The 18,231-nt window shown below is 30.5% G+C and overlaps 1 protein-coding gene across 4 annotated transcripts in view; it reads right to left on the bottom strand.

The window, feature by feature from the left end:
- LOC129958872 (zinc finger CCCH domain-containing protein 18-like) overlaps positions 1-18,231 on the bottom strand; it is a 97,086-nt gene that overhangs the window by 53,342 nt on the left and 25,513 nt on the right. For all 4 annotated transcript variants that reach the window (XM_056071595.1, XM_056071597.1, XM_056071594.1 and 1 more), the window contains 8 exons: positions 17,168-17,323; positions 16,937-17,058; positions 14,643-14,729; positions 9,174-9,218; positions 8,794-9,045; positions 8,439-8,692; positions 8,288-8,357; positions 7,695-7,846 (listed from right to left, as the gene is read on the bottom strand). In XM_056071595.1, coding sequence (XP_055927570.1) covers positions 7,695-7,846; positions 8,288-8,357; positions 8,439-8,692; positions 8,794-9,045; positions 9,174-9,218; positions 14,643-14,729; positions 16,937-17,058; positions 17,168-17,279 — 1,094 coding nt within the window. In that variant the 5' untranslated portion in view covers positions 17,280-17,323. The remainder of the gene's footprint in view (positions 1-7,694; positions 7,847-8,287; positions 8,358-8,438; positions 8,693-8,793; positions 9,046-9,173; positions 9,219-14,642; positions 14,730-16,936; positions 17,059-17,167; positions 17,324-18,231) is intronic.

Raw genomic sequence — 18,231 nt, 5'->3', positions numbered from 1 at the left:
TCTCAATAATTTCTTTTGGAGTTAAAACTTTCCGATATCCAGATATTTCAAGAAAGAACGTTTTGAGAAAGCAAACAGAAAACTTAATGTAAATTGAGCATCTGCCTCCGAACACTTACTGGAAACATCAATCAACAGTGACAGTGATAGAAAAAACAATCATTGCTAAAATGATTAGACCGCTTCGCACTCTTTTACGACCCTCTTTAAAAAGGAGAAGGAAATAAGCATGTGGCATTTCGGCCGCTCGGCCTCATATGGCAATGTGAATGGCGGGCCATTTGTGCCACATTGAAAGGCCAATATAGCACAATATTTGTGTTTACTAGAGGTTAATGATAAAGAAAATATCAAGAAATATATGTGACAATGTACAGGGTGGTTATAATTAAACTTCCCTATATACAGCATCTTACAACGCAAATTGGTGAACGGATTACAACGAAATTTGGTATACAGATTATACACAGGATGCGCTCACGGAATTTCAGAAGAAAAAAAAATTAGTTCCAAAATGTCCACCAGAGGGCACCTTTTCCAGAAAAAACATTAAATTTAACACACTGAACGACCAAAACGGAATACAGAAACAATATTAATATTTATTGACTAGTTTCTGATCACCTTGCCATCGAATCAAATTAAGTAAAGATTAGGGGAAAATAAAAGAACGCTATTTGAGAAAAAAAATAGTTCAGTTTGCAGAAACAAGAACAGATTAGGACGAAATTGCACAAGAGGAGCAAATATTAATCATGCCCAGAACGATGTGGGAAAAGGTGCTCCATGTGACCACCATCATTCACCTGCAAAATTTCAAGTCAATGGACAGTATGTTCAACAGCAGATCGTAACTGATCAGTTGTGATGATTCACATATGAAGTGTTATGGAATTCTTTAAGTCATTCAACGTCGCAACACCTCCACGATACCCTAGACTTTTTAAGTTGCCCCATAATCAGAAAATGCACGGATGTAGATTCGGCAAACGTGGAGGCCATGGATTACAAAAGAAGCTACTAATAACACGTTCGTCTGTGAAGTGTTGGAGCAATAGCACCTTCACAGACTCATTGATATGCGAGGACGCAACATCCTGCATGCAAATGGTCGATGTAAGGAACTGCCTTTGCTGTAGTTGAGGCATAGCAAATGTCTGCAGTATTGTCATGGTAGGTCGACAACCCGAAACGGAACACCTAACAGGACCACGTGCAAATATATCCTCAAAGAAGAATGACCCAAGGATGAATATCGCCGTGAATCCACACCAGACCTTTGGAGAACGTAGGGGAATTTCAGTGTGCATCCGCGGATGATCCTTAGTCTAAATGCGGCAATTCTGTATGTTGACAATCCTGTTGAGGTAGAAATGAGCCTCCCCACTCCACAGTATATTCCAAGGCTATGGCAGATCAACAGTCATTCTGTTGAGAAAACTGACTGTAAATGAAAGACATTGTGGCTTATCCCTGTCAAACAGCTCTTGGGTATGGTGGATCTTGTATGGAAAGTAAAGCATTATGTTAATGAGCACTTTTCGGACGTGCAGTAAGAAAAGCCTGTTTGTCGAGAAACTGCACGTGCGCTACCGCCCCCGAACTCTGATGTCTGTACGGCAACAGTTGCCTTGACGGCATCAACAAGTAGCGGTGCGATAGGTTTACGCCTCTTCCAGATTGAACTCCTAATGTCGTTGTCGCTTAAAATCTCTTAATTATGGTCCAGATGCATATTCCCATTTCCTATCTTATTTCATGTATAGAAGAAAATCGAGCAACAACATTGGTTCCCACCGCCGCGCATTCTGCCAAGGGAGTATGGCGTCATTATAAACGAAGTTCGAAATAGTTTCAGTTCGTATAACTATTACTGATTGTACGTAATTTCTGAACAAATTTGTCATTTCTTTATATTATATTATATTATATATATATATAACCTTTTTTTTTTAACCTATTATTTTTCGACTAAATGGAATTGTCTGAGCATATTCGTATAAATATAAAAGCCGAGAATTTGCCTTCGAATTTTGAAAATGAAACTGTCGAAAACAACGAAATAGTTTCCAGTAGGTACAACTTAAAATCTATTTATGATATCAATGGGTGGTGAAAGAATTTGGAAATTCAATGAATACTAAATGGCACAGTAGAAAATCATGTCCTTCAGGAAAAAGATTTGTTTGCTAGTGAGTTTCGAAATTAAATTTTGGTTTAAATTTAACAAAATATATATTTTCCACCTCATGGTGGACTTTATAAAGTGCTTTTTATTGGTTTTATTACAGAAAAAAATTTGCATGCCAACATAGCTCATTCAATAAGGTGCCATTTGCCAAAAATAAAAAAGGAATTTCCAAAAATGCTGAATGCCCTGCCACTGTTATGGTGAAAATAAAAATAAATACTACACACATGAGAATGGAAAATGATTTTCTAAGAGTTAGTTGAAATTAATTTATGATTAAAAATTTATAGTTTTCAGAAATTAAGTTTATTAAATTCGTATTTGCAATTAATTCAGTTGGTAAAGTTATTTATACTGAATTATTTAAAGTTATTTTATCTGTATTATAAAAATAGTTAGAGGCATTGTTTATTATCTTTCAGGTATATATATCTCACTATAAAATGTTTATTTTCCAGAATTTGACAGTATAATCAAATTATCGCTACTGGTGTGTGTGAAATTTTAATTCACATATTTATCCAAAAAAAATTATGTGTGTTTGAAAATTTGTCATTCAAAAAATGCATAAGATAAAATTCTTGATAAGTTCCGTATTTTGATTAAATCTAATTACTCAAGGCTGACTTTCATAATGAAAACAAACTAGAGTTTATATTTATTCTGACCTTATATTGAATAAACGCTTTATTTGAATAATTATTTTTACAAGTAAATAATTTTACGAATTTAATCTATAAATCCACTATCGGCATCAGATCTTCATTTATTTGACAGGAGAGTATCAATTCCAAAATTTAACTTTGAATAGTTTCAGAAAGGATCAACTAGAATTATCACTACTATTCCATTTCATAAACAGTCTTATGACTGCTGAAAATTTCAGATTTCTTCCTGCTAAAGATTGCAGTGAACCTCCATTTCAATTGAATGCATGCAAAATTCTAACAATTAATAAGAAAAGCAAATCTCTTGAAGGAATTCCTCCTTAACTTTTGAGTTTCTTCACGCTACAGTAAGCCATTCTCCAGATTATAATATTCATTCATAGAATGATAAAAATGCACAGAAGGAAGAATTGTATGAAAAATTGATGAAATTATTTACAAATGGTTTGAAAAAATTTGATTTTTCTGAATAAGGTTAGAGACTCTTGTTACATGTTTTATTTCTAAGCAGTTATTTGTTAAATGACAACAACTTTTAAAATTTGAAATTTTTTCTGTAAATAATTAACATAAATTGTTAACAAATCAGAAGAATATTTAGTTTTGTACTTTGCATGTATAAGATAATGCCACTTGGTTAACTTGAGAATCTTGCCAAATACATTAAAAAATTCAAAATACAAAAATTAAAAGGTAAAATTTTTGAAATTTTTCTAGAAGCATGTTATTCCAGATAAAGGAATTTCCACATTTAGGAATTAATAATCAGATATATTTTTCAAAGCAAAATCTTATTTTTTTTTCTTTTTAAATTTTTAAAGGACATTTAATTAAATAAAGGTTGTCTATGAATTGTAGATATCTATCTAGAAGTTCTGTGATAGAGAATTTCAAAAGTAAAAAACTGTGGTGTTAGAATAAATAATATTATTACAGCAACTGATATTCTGCAACTTATTTTTACAACAGTTTTGGAAAAAGCTGAGATGTATTTAGAAAAAATATCATTTGAAGAACAGTGGGAAACAATGCTGGCAATTCTTAATAGTAATGTTCCTATAAAGAGAAAGGCTGGAGTATCCATAAGAGTGCAACCTACATCCATTCCCCGAAGAACTGTTGGAATGATAAGAGGCAGCAAATGACTAACATGTAGTCGTCCATCTAAAGGGCTTCAAGTCCCTCCCCCAAAAGAAAGCATTACCTCACAGAAAATATGAAATATCAACCTAATTCTAAAAAACTTGCTTAGAATCTTTTCTTCAAAAAGCTTTGGATAATTTATTCTATTTTTATATGCATATTGCAGAATTAAAAAGCTTAAATTTATCACAATATTTATTTGTATATTTCCTCTACTTGGGATGTAAAATTTTTAAAAGAAAAATGTTTTTCTTGTTTCTGTATATAGATAATATCTGCAATGAAAAAAAAAGTATATTGAGTAAGTATCTAAGTTGCTGGAAATATTTCTAGAATTTATTAAGGGATAGAAAAGCTTTTTATATATATTCTCACATACATTTTGTTGATAAACTTTTAATATTGCACATAGGTTTGAAAGAGATGTTCCTTGTTATTTGTTACGAAATTGTATGTTAGTTTTATATTCTCAATAAATAGTGTCTTCATAGAAATTTTTTTTAATATCATACCATTGTTTATATTGATGCTTAATACTATAATGAATATTTTACCTTTCAAAATTTATTAAATTAACTGAAAGTTATTTCTATAAAATTATAAGACATAAAATGTCTTTTTAAATAGTTACACTATAGCTTCAGCTTCTTCTAAATTTGTATTATAGAAAATGTAAACAAACTTTGTTTTCTTTGGTATAATGCTATTCTCATAAACTATATGTGAGGCACAAATATTATTTCCTCTTTATTATAGCTTTCTCTAATTGCAATTCTAAATATAAATGCTATATTTTTGCTTCACTCAACTTATATTTAAATAAGTTACAGTTATTGCAATACACCATTTGTTTAATTTTGTAATATTGATTATTATGCATGAAAATGTCAGATTTTTCTAGTGTTAAATTTGTATTTGTTCATTATGAATAAACTAAGCGTTTTTCAAAGAAAAAAGGATGGTCATAAATATTTCAGTAGAAATGAAGTATTATTTCTATACAAATACAAATCAAAAGGTACATTTTTAAAAAATTGGGAAATTCATGATTTTTACACGCCTTTTACATTTCTGGATCAAATCTTCCAGAATCTAAATTTTTCATTCTTGACATTAATGATTTTCTTTTGTGTAATAATTCTGTAATAATTTTAATATCTTTAGAACTTTTTGAACAAATTCAATCATTTTATTGTTCAATTAATCATACTTATTTTACTCCTTGGTGTTTGGAATGATGCATTAATTTATGAAGATCAACTTTTTTTGTTCCAAGCCTGAGATATATAATTATTATTTTACTCCTTGGTGTTTGGAATGATGCATTAATTTATGAAGATCAGATTTTTTTGTTCCAAGCCTGAGATATATAATTTTATATTAATAGTCATTTAAAATGCAGCATAATTATAGTAAAATAAACCCTGGGATCTTGACACCCATTATAGATAAAAGTTCATCACATATTTTAAAATTCTATTTACTTACTTTAATAAAAAATGAAGTACTTAATAAAAATATCAAATAAGAGCAAAGTCTCTGATAGTTTAATTAGTTGAAATTTTTTTCATTGTTTAAATGCTATGAATATTTAAAGATTTAGTCTATTAAAAATAGCAGAGGGGGAGATAAATTTATTTTTAACATTACTCTGTTTAGCAACTCATATTTATATTATTAGCATTTTTTTTTTTTTTAAGAATTTAAACTGTTTAATAAAGTAACAGATTTTTTTTTTTTTTACTGGAAAAATGAATGCTTTGTGGTAAAGAAATTCGATTAGTGTTTCTAAATGGATTTTTAAATTTCTCCCAACACTATTTATATTCTGATATATTTATAAACCTGAGATATTAAGAACTAACAATAAAAGAAAATATGCTGTTCAGGATTAAATTGGAACCACTGCAATAATCCAAGAATTTTGACAACCGATAAAATGGAGCAGAAAATGTATACATCAGTCGAACAATAAACACAGTATTAAAATAAATGATACATAGAAACATAAGGATTTAAGAGTTTGTTACTTTTGACTGGCATAAAAAATCTGCTAAATATCAGAAAAATTTATGTTAAGATATGCCTTAAATCTACCATAGTTCAACTACCCATTAATTTCCTTTGAAGTGAGAACACAAGTTTCAATACAGAAAGGAACAAGATAAATGTATTATTTATCCCAATGTAAAGGTTATAAACAACTTACTACTATATAAGCAATTTATTTTTTTATGAATTAGACTTATAAATTATTAGCTGATAATCTGCTGTTGCTTGGAATACATTTATGCATAATATTTTTAATGTAAAATCTAGTTTTGGATTAATTGTAATAGAAATAATCCTTTTATTACTACACACCAAGTGATTGACTGCTTTGTTTATTTGTGTTTATTAGAAGATGAAGGATGTAACATTTTTATTCGTTCTTTCAGCTCTTTAGAAACTATTAATTACTTTTATTCAATAAAATTACTAAAGATAAATAGAAAATTTTAAAAAAAAGTGGCAGACATATATTGCAAAAAATTAAGTTGAATTCATTCAGTTTATGCCTTCTAGTTATAAGACGCATCAAATTCAAGTTGTGTTGAAAATTTAAGTGACAGCACGCCGGACGTCACCAGAGGAACGAACCAATGACATTGCTCGATTTTCTTCCATACATGAAATAGGGTAGCGAATGGGAATATGTGGCCCGGATACCTCTAGTAGACATTGGTCCACACCGTAGGTTCATTACATGACGAAATTCACGAACTGCAGCAGAAGCATTTCCATTGTTTTCGTAAAACAGCTTCACCAATAACGCACGTTCTACTAAAGATACCGTCATCATTACAGCCGGAAACATCGACATAAAACGACAACATTTACAAACGTTTCATATCCTAACCTGTTTTGATAACGCTTCCTCTTCTTCGTGAGCATGCAAATCTCGACAATTTTTTTCTAGAACTGACAGCTTTTCCCGGCTTTACATTTTATTACTCATAATTCTTGTTCTGTTTCGTTAATATTGTTTCTGTATTCCGTTTTGGTCGTTTATTGTGTTAAATTTAATGTTTTTCCGGAAAAGGCGCCCTCTGGTGAACATTTTGGAAATAATTTTTTCCCCCGAAAATTCCGCGAGCGCATCCCGTGTATAATCTATATACTAAATTTCGTTGTAATTCGTTCACTCGTTTGCGTTGTAGGATACTGTTTGTAGGGGAAGTTTAATTATAACCACTCTGTGCAAGAAATGGTAAATGAATGCATAGGAGGATGAAGGTCATGTCTATAAATATCATATGCACTTAATGTAAAAACATTCTAATGAATACATCCACAGAGTTCAGAGCAGATTCTCTAAATTGCATCAACAAGTAAATAATTTTGCCACTGAACCTACCATTTCTAAGAAAAAGCAATTAAATGAAAAAATATGTCCTAAAAATTAAGAAAAGCAAATAACAGATAGACAAATCATTCAGAAATGTAACAAGGAGTAGAATTTAAAAAACACATCAGGAATAAAAAGCTTACTCTCACTAAAATTGTTTTAATTAACTATGATTAAAATATTTTTAAATGTATCAATAATTTATTGTTCAAGATGGCCTGTTCACTAATATGGAAACGCATATGCAGATGTATCACAAAATTATATATGGTATTAGAAAAAGTAACCAAATCTTTCTTCATACCTTCTCCAAGGATCAAAATAGGCTTCTGCTCTAATTTTTTCCATGTCTTCCATACGATCGCCGTTTCTCCAGTGGCCAGTGCTATCTTCTCTTTGATTAAATCGCCTTTCCCCATGTGCTCTCCTCCTTGATCTTATGCCTCTATCTACATTCTAACAAAAAACACATTTACACAATAAGTTCCGTTCAAACAAAAACGAAAAGTCATATTCAGTTTCTAAGATTGTTTTATTTTTGGGGCAACTGGACGGTTATTTGGGGATCAATTTGGTACATTTGAAGCATGATCAGGTGACACAGAGGGCACTTAAGCACGAACCTCCTACACAAACATCCACGTTACAGGAAGGTCATTTGATCAATAAAAATTTTAAAATTCATTAGATCTACTAAAACAGCAGAAGTCTAATAGGAACAAGTCTCAAAACCATAAGTTTTAAAAAAAAGAGCCATCGCGGTTAAATTGAAAAGTATCAACAATTCTTCAAAACATAATAACTAGCAAATCCAACATATAATCATGTAAAAACCAATTTTGCACAAACCAGCTTTCACCACTTGTTGCGAAAAATAATTATAATAAAAAATCTTACCGTATATCGAATTTCAAAATTTTCGTAGCGGCTTCCGAAATGTGTTTTATTATAAGCAGGATCCCCATACCTAAAATTACACACAGAGTTACAAAGTAAATTTGTCATAATACAACAAACGATAATCAGATCAAAATAAAATGTAACTTACTTATATAAATCTTCTCGGTTTTTCTTTTTATATCCAAATTTATCATTTTCTTTATCGTTTATCTGAGTATTTCTATCAGAGCTAGATAAAGAAAGTGTCAACCGTTTTTCTTCAAAATCAGGCTCTTCTTTCCGTTGATTGGCTTTCTTTAAAAGTTCCTTAGCCTCTCTAAGACCTTTCTCCCAGGCACTCTCTTGCTGTTCAACTGGAGCAGGTAACAGAGGAGGAATTGGTATAAAATCTGGACCTGAGCGCTGTTTTGTAAAAAAAATACAAGAAGCATTACCAATAATAACAATCGCGATAAAAATATTAACTTTTACTAAAACCAAACAAAATAATTGTTCATAATTACTGGAGCAGATCTGTGTATAATTCCATGCTGGCCTGGAGGGACCATCATACTGCTCATGTGTGCTGTCTCATATACTCTAGGAGGAGTTGGTGAAAACATGTTGTAGTTACCTTTCATGTCATTGTTCAAGTGCAGGAAACGACATTGTATGCCATAGAAACACATCCCACGATTAAAGAATCTACAAATCTGTCTTGCTTTTGTCACAGGTTCATTTTCATCTTTGACTTCCCCCTCCTCAAGATCTTCATCCTAAGAGTAAATTGAGTAGACTTCTTCTATATATTATGCATGATAGTTAAGTTCTAAAAGCATGAATGTATACAGACCATTGTTTTAATAATTATTTGAACAAGTACGAAGAGCTTTAAAAAACTTACGTCAGAGCATTCTCCGTCGTCTTCCCCGTCCTCAATTCCATGAGTCTATAAATAGAAGGTTCATATGTATGTATTCATGTTCATGTACTGCATTTTTAAAAAATGACACGTATAAAAGTTTAAGTAGAAAGTATCAGGAGAACTAATATGACAGAATAATGAACAAATTTTCTTTAAAATGATAGGAAAAATTATTAACTGGTTCATGTTTAAGAGATATGCAGGTTGCTAGTTGCTTTAGTTTCTTTAAAATATATGTGCAAAATGAAATAAGGGAATATGTAATTTCACATATTTTATAAAATGGTTATAACAACTTATAATTATTTGCAGCTTGTAAAGTTACTATAAAAAATAAATGCATTAAAATATTGGGAATACAAATTAATTCGTTCCGGTTTCAAAAGATTGTTCTGGCTGTTATGAATATTTCATAATGACTGCTGATTTCGGTGGTTTTAGAGAGGTTAACCGTATGTCAATAATATTCAGTTTAAATAGTTAACTTGTTTTTTACTGTGTTGATTATGTACGAGTACATTTTTGTGTTAGCTAAACAGCATATAAGGGAGGTTTTAATTTTTTCCTTCAATTGGAAGAAAATGTAGCTGAAGCATACCGAATACTTGTGGAAGTTCATAAAGACAAACTTCGTTGATAGCCAAAAAAATTCAAAAGACAAAAAACTGGAGGTTACTAAATGAAGATCCGAAACAACCGCAAGATGAGCATGCAGAATCATTGAGAGTGACTCAACAAACAGTTTTGTATGGCTGAAATCTATGGAATGATTCAAAAGCAAGGCAATTGCGTGCTTTCTAAACTGAAATCGAGAAACGTTTAAAAACGTTTCTTCTCTAGCGAGTAACTGATTCAATGCAGCAAAGATGGTTTTTTATCGGATTATGACTGGGGACGAGAAATAAATATCCTACAATCCTAAGAAAAAATACTACGTTGCCATTGCCATCGGCCTCAACATCAATATCAAAGCAGAATATTCATGGTTCGAAGATCATGCTAAATATCTGGTAGGATCAAAAGGGTGTTGTGATCTATGAGCTGCTGCAACCTGGTGATTTCATTACGGGCATTCAGTATAGGCTACAAACCACCGATTCGTTAAAGACGTGGATTACGAAAAAAATGGCGGAAATGCCAGGAAAGACATGACATTCTTTTGAGTAACAACATTCGGTCTATGTCGCAAAAAAAAAAAAAAAAAAAAAATTGGAAACGCTCAAGTAGGATATTTTACCGCACCTGTCCCGTTCTCCGGACATTGCTCCTTTTGATTACTTGGTGTCCCGATAGATGCAGCACGATTTAACAGATCACCGATTCACTTCTTTCGCAGAAATCGCAAATTGGCTCCTAACTTGGATCGCCTCAATATTTTTCTCGATATTTTTTCGTAATCAAATTCGAAAATTGACTGCGAAGTGGGGGAAAATAGTAGCCATCGATGGGCAATAATTTGATTAATCTGTTCATCAATTTTGCTCTGAAATAATACATTTTCGAACACACACACACACAAAAATCGGGACGAACTAATTTGCACACCCTATATATGAAATGTTTAAACATATTTAATCCACGCATAAGATATTACAGAAGACCTAAGAATAAGAAGCGCGCGAGCGTGCGTGCGTGCGTGTGTGTGTGTGTGTGTGTGAAAAATAATATTAAGAACTGTAAAGTTTTTTCAATTAAGGGATAATAACGAATTCACTCTTTCACCATCTGTTTTTCGCCGAATTAGAACAAAAATAAAAAATCAAACAAATAAACATTTATAAAGCGTTTTAAACGGTTAAAAGTTTTAGAACAAAGAAGAACGCTTGAAGCGCGTTACAACCGCGCTGCAGAAGTTTCACTTGAACGCGCTAAAAGCGTTACGGACGACGAAGAAGTTAATTCCGATTTGATTTCGGCCTTGACCATGTTTGGCACCCCCATCTGACAGGCAAACCATACTCTTTATTCAAAGTGTATTATCTCCTTTCCATAAATAGTCTAATGTTGTAAATATTGAAATGTTTCATTCAATTTAATCTTAATAAATTAATTGCTTGTTTAGCTCGGTTATTATTATTCCTTTTTCAAAATTCACTATATGACAGCTGTTAAGTCTTAAACATTCTTATGAATGACAAAAAAGTGACTGGAGTGAATTCATATTTTATGTCAAGCACAATACTCAGAGCTGTGATGCATTGCAAGTATGTTACTTCTGCTATAAATATAGAAAAGTTTTATGTGAAGTCAAGAATGCTCTGTTACTTCTTTAGTGAAAAAGGTATGTTACTTTTATTTTGAACTCAAACCGGGAAACAAGGATAAGTCCTATGCCACACACTTATACTGTACTTCATGCTTTAAAAAACTTTCCTTGCGGATGAGAAGCAAAAAAGGTAATGCCATTTACTATTCTATAAACAAAGTAAAAGGAACAAAGTAAGAAGATTAATGACTGCTACTTCTGAGAAGTCTAGACTCTTCATGGAGGAATCACAAGAAAGGAAAAAAGACGGATAGGTACAGTAGAATGGAAACAATCCAAATGAATTTTTTAATGATGCAAAAGATCGGAAATCAATTTTAAGTATGGTCTACAGTTTTCTAGATCCAGTGATGAATACCTGGACAATGCTATATCAGGGTGACCAGCATTTCTGCTGTTTGAATTTTCTTGACTTTTTCCTACATTTCCAGGTCCACGAAATTTCCCTCACACTTTTCGGATGTTTCTAATATCTTCGGAACAATGTTACTTTATTTCATTCACTTTAATTATTGCAAAATATGTTCTTAACTTTATTTGAAAAATTGTTCTACTCTTTTAACGAAAATCAATGTAAAATAAAATTTAATTGTAAAATGAAAAACAAATCTTTGTTCACTTACTGAATTTTAGATAAACTTCAATTACGTTAAACCTTTCCCCATTTTTTTACAAATATATTAATATACTAGAAAATATATACCCATCTAGACCAACCAGCCAAATCTCAGAACTATTTGTCAAATTTACTCACGAAAAATATAGTACAAAAATATATGCACATTGGCGGAGTGCTTAAGAATGAAATAATGTTTCCTTCCAGTGGAGTCTCCACTATCCATACTCATTACCAACATGTCAATCAGAACAGAATAATATTATTAACAGAAATAAAAAATTCATTTACAAATACAAAATGAATTCTCTGCATCAAAATAAGAAAAATTCTTCAATGAAATCAAAATTGCATTCACTTTTAGCTTACCAACTATAATATTTTTTTTTTTTTTTAAATCGCTTACACGCTCTCTCAATTTTTAACCTGTAAAATAGGAAAAATAGAAAAATGATCTAATGATTTTTTTTTCCTTAGCTTAGTGCATTAAAAGGAAAATGTTTTAGAGGTATAAATTTCAAAAAAGACAACATGGATGCATTTTGTAAGTTTTTGTGGCAAACAGTTTCATATACAAACCGTAAAAACGAGAAGGGCTGCATTTTTTTTTTTTTTTTTTTTTTTTTTTTGATGCGGCCCTTCTTTTTTTTTAAAGTTTTTTTGAAAAAATTATAAGAAGCATATGTATCTATAATGTATCAAACAAATTAATTTCTCGTGTTTAATATTATTTTTAAATTATAGAGCATTTTGTTGAACTTTAGGGAATTTTAAACAAACACATTTTTTTTTAAATGTCAAAAGAAAATATTAGCAATAACGCCCATCTTATGTCGCCCATAGCCTCCATTCATATTAAGAAATTAGTAATCCGTGTTCATAATGTTTAAAAATAAACAAAAACAAATGTTTTACGGAAATAATAGCAATAGCGGACGATACTGCATAATTCAACAAAAAGATATACGAGAAGAGGGGGAACGTAATTATTTAAAATACTTATTTAAATAAAATAAATTGTTTTGGAATTATAATAATGGGTCAATATTTTACAACGTTTTGAATATTAATACACAGAATTCCTACTTTCACTCTTGTAACACACGGTATGATCAATATGACCTTCGAAGGTAGAAAAGAGGGTGGATAGCTCCATATATCTTTTTAAATAATAGAGATCCATTAAAGTTTAAAATCCTAAGAGTAACGGCAGCTGAGCTTTAGTTAGGCTGCCTTTTCCCATAGAACGCAAAAACATTTTCGCTAATTACATCGATACCTTGTTCTGAAAGAAAGCAAACAAAAAATTTCGGTGAAAATATTATATTTTTATACATATATGCAATAAATTAGATATGGTGGTTAATCTTTCTCTGCCATTTCATTAATTTCTCTTCAATTTCATTCCACTTCCAACAATGTTTCGTTCTAATTATGAAAAAATACCATCGAATTATTAAGTTCGATAAATATCACCGATATTAGTTTTATATTAAATTTCCCTGACTTTTCCTGACCTTCCTGAATTCCCTGACGATTCCCGGTCGGCTACCACCCTGTATATATATGCACCACGTGTTCTATATCAATAATTTTGTAAGTTTAGATCTACTTTCTTCCCGTTTCGATGCAAGACGAGTGATATTTTAGGACAGACCTCATGTAATGTTGAACCATGGTCAGTCGACAAGGACGACATTTCAGCCGGCATCCTCTTTCTCTACAATGTGAGGACATTTGGTCAGGGGAATTTAATGGGAAAAAGACTCTTTCACAAAGTGAATATTCAGGGAGGGGGATTTCAAACCTGAAGACCCCTCCGGCTCCAAAGCCAAAATCTCTCTAACAGGTCAGCAACCCAATAAAAATCTAAAAAGGGCAAAGAAACCTAATAAAACTTGAAAAGATTGTTAAATTGCTTTCATTAGAATAGGCGCAGATAGCATACAATTTTAAGTTGAACTATAATAAGATAAAAAAGAAGTTTAAATTACTTTTGCCGAGTGTTAAAAAATGTCTCAGAAAATGTGTGAAAAATTATAAGAAAGAATTAATAACATGGAGTAAAAAAATGCATGCATTTATCAACACATTGTATCATACTAAAAACATTAAGCTACATATATTCATTGTCATATTCATGTTCAGTAATTCAAAACTGATATTATAAGTCTGTTTTAATCATACAGAAAAAAAAAATCACACCGAAATTTGTTGCCCTGCATATCCGATTACAAAATTAAAATGATAAAGAGCACTGAACCTGAGACAGAAAATTAAAATGTTCAGTTGTTTTAATTTACAACATTTTCTTATTTTAAAGTATTAACAAATGATGCATTTTTAAAAACTGCATATTTTATTATCAAAAAAATCAGAAAAGCAGATAAAAAGAACCAGAGGCAAATCTTGAATGCATGTTAATACATTCTCCCCCACCCCGCCTTTCATGCAAAGATTTTATCTTCGTTATGTGCAAAATATTACTCTTCATGTGCTGTTACTTTTTTATTCAAACAGAAGTTACAAAAGAGCTAGTTAATACATTCTGAAAAAGAGCACATACCTTTAATTCATTTCCTTTTTCAGCAATGAGGGAAGTCTCTTTTCCAGTTTTTTCTATTTCTCCAGTCATTGATGCTTGAGAATCAACCTAAATCAAAGAGTTGCTAACATGAATTAAAAGATAAAAAAAAACACAGAAATTCAAAAACAGCAACTGAATGTAATTTAAACAACTAGGAAGCATTACCTTTCAAAATTCAACATTTAAAAGGGAAATCAGAATCCTGTATGCTGCCTATGTCAAACTGGCACTATTTTAGTACCTTTTCTTAAAATCTGTTATAGGTGCATGTTTGAAATTTTACTAAGCAGATAAAGTACACCTTTCTCCTTATAATGTTATGAGTTTTTGTTAACGTTTAATTTTTTGTAAATTTATAAAATATTTTATTAGATACAGTAAATTTTTATACCTAGACATAAAAAAATTATAAAAAATAAATTTACGCTTTTTAAAGCTTATTTCAGTATATATTAAAAGATATAATAGGCCAGTCATAAAAAATACTGGCATCTATGAACAGTAGGTTTTTTTAAAGGTACATCAAATATGAAAACTGAACATTTTGAGAAAAATTTATTTCAATTTAAATTTACTTATCCATCAGAATATTCCCGGAGCACATTCCATTTTATCCACATTATATTTAATGTTATCAACCTCTCTCATCCTTTTAGTTTTTTTTCCTTCCTCTGTTTTCTGAAAATTGGCATATCTTGCTCTGATAAATCTTTCGTTATCGAGGTATTTCATTTCCTGTATGTAATCCTCTAATCTTCCAACTCAATTGTTCCCAAATTTGGAGTTTCATCATCATATATTCCTAAAGAAAGGCTTTTATATGAACAAATATTTTCTTGGTAAATGAGACCTTATGCCATTATTTAGAAACTTGTTTACATTTTGCATACTGCCATGCAGACATTTGTTCAGCAGCTCTAGATTTGGTAAATCCCTGAAAATGGATCTCATGGCTTCCACAATGGCAACAGGTAAACAGTTTTGTGGTGAAAATTCTCCCCAAACAATTCTGCTTTCTTAAACTTGCATTATGTATCAGCATAAGATGGGCAAAATCAAGGTGAGGGTTCTCCTTAATTGACATTTCATGTAAATATAACACTTCTAATTACCGTAGAGGTAAAAATAAGATTTTTTTAAACAGTAAAAACTATAAAATTTAAAAATGCAAAAATCTCAAATCACGATTCTTTAGGGTTCCAGCAACCCCAAAAATGAAACGATTGTATTATGACGTGTACAACTTTACAAACAAACATCACTACACCACACAGGAAACTAATCCATCTACCAATAAGCACTCTATACGTTCTTTGAATTCATGGGTCGACTTGGGCTGTATACATGAGCATAAATATGATAGCAAAGTAAATAATAACTACATCTTATTGCAATGCAACTATCAGAAAATATAACATTCTTTTCCAAGTGAGAATGAAATACTAAAGGTTCTTGAAAGCCTATTAGTCAACATTTGTTTCTCCCTCCTTTCCCCTCCCCTACTTTCACACACTTAGAAGGACCAGAATGTATAAATCTGATCAAATTATTTCAATATCAGTTAAGGAATATTGAGTTTCGTAAAAAAATATCAGATTTATGGGTTATTTCTTTTATCTCTATGTCAATGCTGTATTTTCCAAATAGGACTACAATGAAAGATTTCAACCATTTTTTATGCACATCTAAGTTTTGTTTAGAGTGAGTTTGCATTGAATATGCACACAAAGAAAAAAAAATCAATCTAAACTCAAAAACATAAATCATTCAAATAGGTCAAGCTTCCCCCTCATCACAATACACATAATAATACTGAACATCAGGTGGATGCAGAATCACAGGATGTGTCGTCATATACCTACGATCAAAAACTGGCAACAAAATCATTCCTTCCAAGATAATATAGCTACAATAACAAGATAAAAATATTTCTGAACATGAATTTTACAATTCCATAGATTTTGAAGTACTTTACATTGTGTTTTAAAAGAACAAAATTAGTTTTAATTCCTTTTAGAAATTCAACAAAAAAATTATGAAATTGACTGCTACCAAAAATGGATATTACATTTTTTTTTATAAAAAACTGTGAATAATTTTGAAGCACACTAGTCAGATTGTTACATAAAAACACACAGAAAATCAATTTACGTCTGAAATATATTCTGCATATTGCAGCTTTAATAAAAAGCTTTGATTAAAATTGTATGAACAACAGTGATCAATAAATATATAAAACTAATTAAAACTTCTTGTATAATTACACTTCTTACCTCATTCGGGAGAGAAAAAGATTGATCTTCAAGTCTTTCAGTTTTTTCAGGTGAGAGAACTTCAAAATCAAGTTCTCCTTCCATGCCAACAAATGGTTTGCCATCTTCAGATATTGCTGGATCTAAATTAATACAGGCCAAGGACGGAAAAAATATAAATAAGTAAAACACATATTTCAAGAAATAAAAAACATAAGAAAGTTTCAAAATGACACTGCATGTAGCATTTACCTGCATGTTCTGGGCTACCAGTGAATGTCTCTTTTTGGTCAAGTTTTTCAATGGATTCAGATGGTGAATTTGGTATATTACTTTTTTCTACATTTTCAGCATCAGACATCATGAAAATTTTGAATTAACAAACAATCTCAAAAACATTCTTTGTTTCTAAAGAATAAAATTGGATACATTAGTTTAATTATCCAATAATCTATTAAATATCTATACAAGTACATTTAATAGAACGAATAACACACTGGAAAAAAATAAAATGCAGTTATTCAAAATTTTTTGGAATTTAAAATAAATTATCAACACGCCCTACAAGCTAATATATATATATATCGAATTTCAAATCAGGATGATTTACAAATTAATGAAAAAAAATTAATTGAATGGCACTAAGAGTTTATGTCAGAATGATTAAAAGAAATTTCGCTATATTAAAAATCTACGAACCTTAGATCACTGAAAGTTAAAGCTGGTATACAGCACATAAATGAGAGATATTTAATAACAATAAAAGTACAAATAATAAAAATAAAACTTGAAAAAATTAATTTTTCCTGTTGCACACTCAGATTTCTTCAACAAGGCGAAACAGAATATAAAAGAAAATAATGTTACTGAACAAAAAGATTCTGTGTTATAATGCAGTTATGTGAAAGAAGATAATCCAATTATTAAAAGAGAGAAAAACTGTATCTTTGATTAAGATCATTCTTATAGAAAGCTTTATTTTCCCCCATTTTATTATTTTCTGCATTTAGTTACAACTGATTAAAGATGACAGAATCACCAAACCTTAATATCAAAGCAAATATTTAACAAAGATATACTAACATTTTTAAAAAAACAACAAATGACTATTAGTTTCCCCTACGTTTTCCGTATATTAATTTTTATCTTCTTTCGTCAAAGTTCCAATTATTTTTCAGTAATTGGTATTTATATTATCGTGAATAAACATTTAAAACTCACATTTTAAAAAAAAAAAAAAACCTTTAAAAAAATTTTCAAAATATTACTCATGTAGCACTCAAAAACCGATATAAAAAATTACAAAAATCTTAAAA

This window comes from Argiope bruennichi, chromosome X1 (genome assembly GCF_947563725.1).
Source record: "Argiope bruennichi chromosome X1, qqArgBrue1.1, whole genome shotgun sequence".
NCBI classification, from domain to species: Eukaryota; Metazoa; Arthropoda; class Arachnida; order Araneae; family Araneidae; genus Argiope; species Argiope bruennichi.
This window is presented reverse-complemented; position numbering and strand designations above follow the sequence as displayed.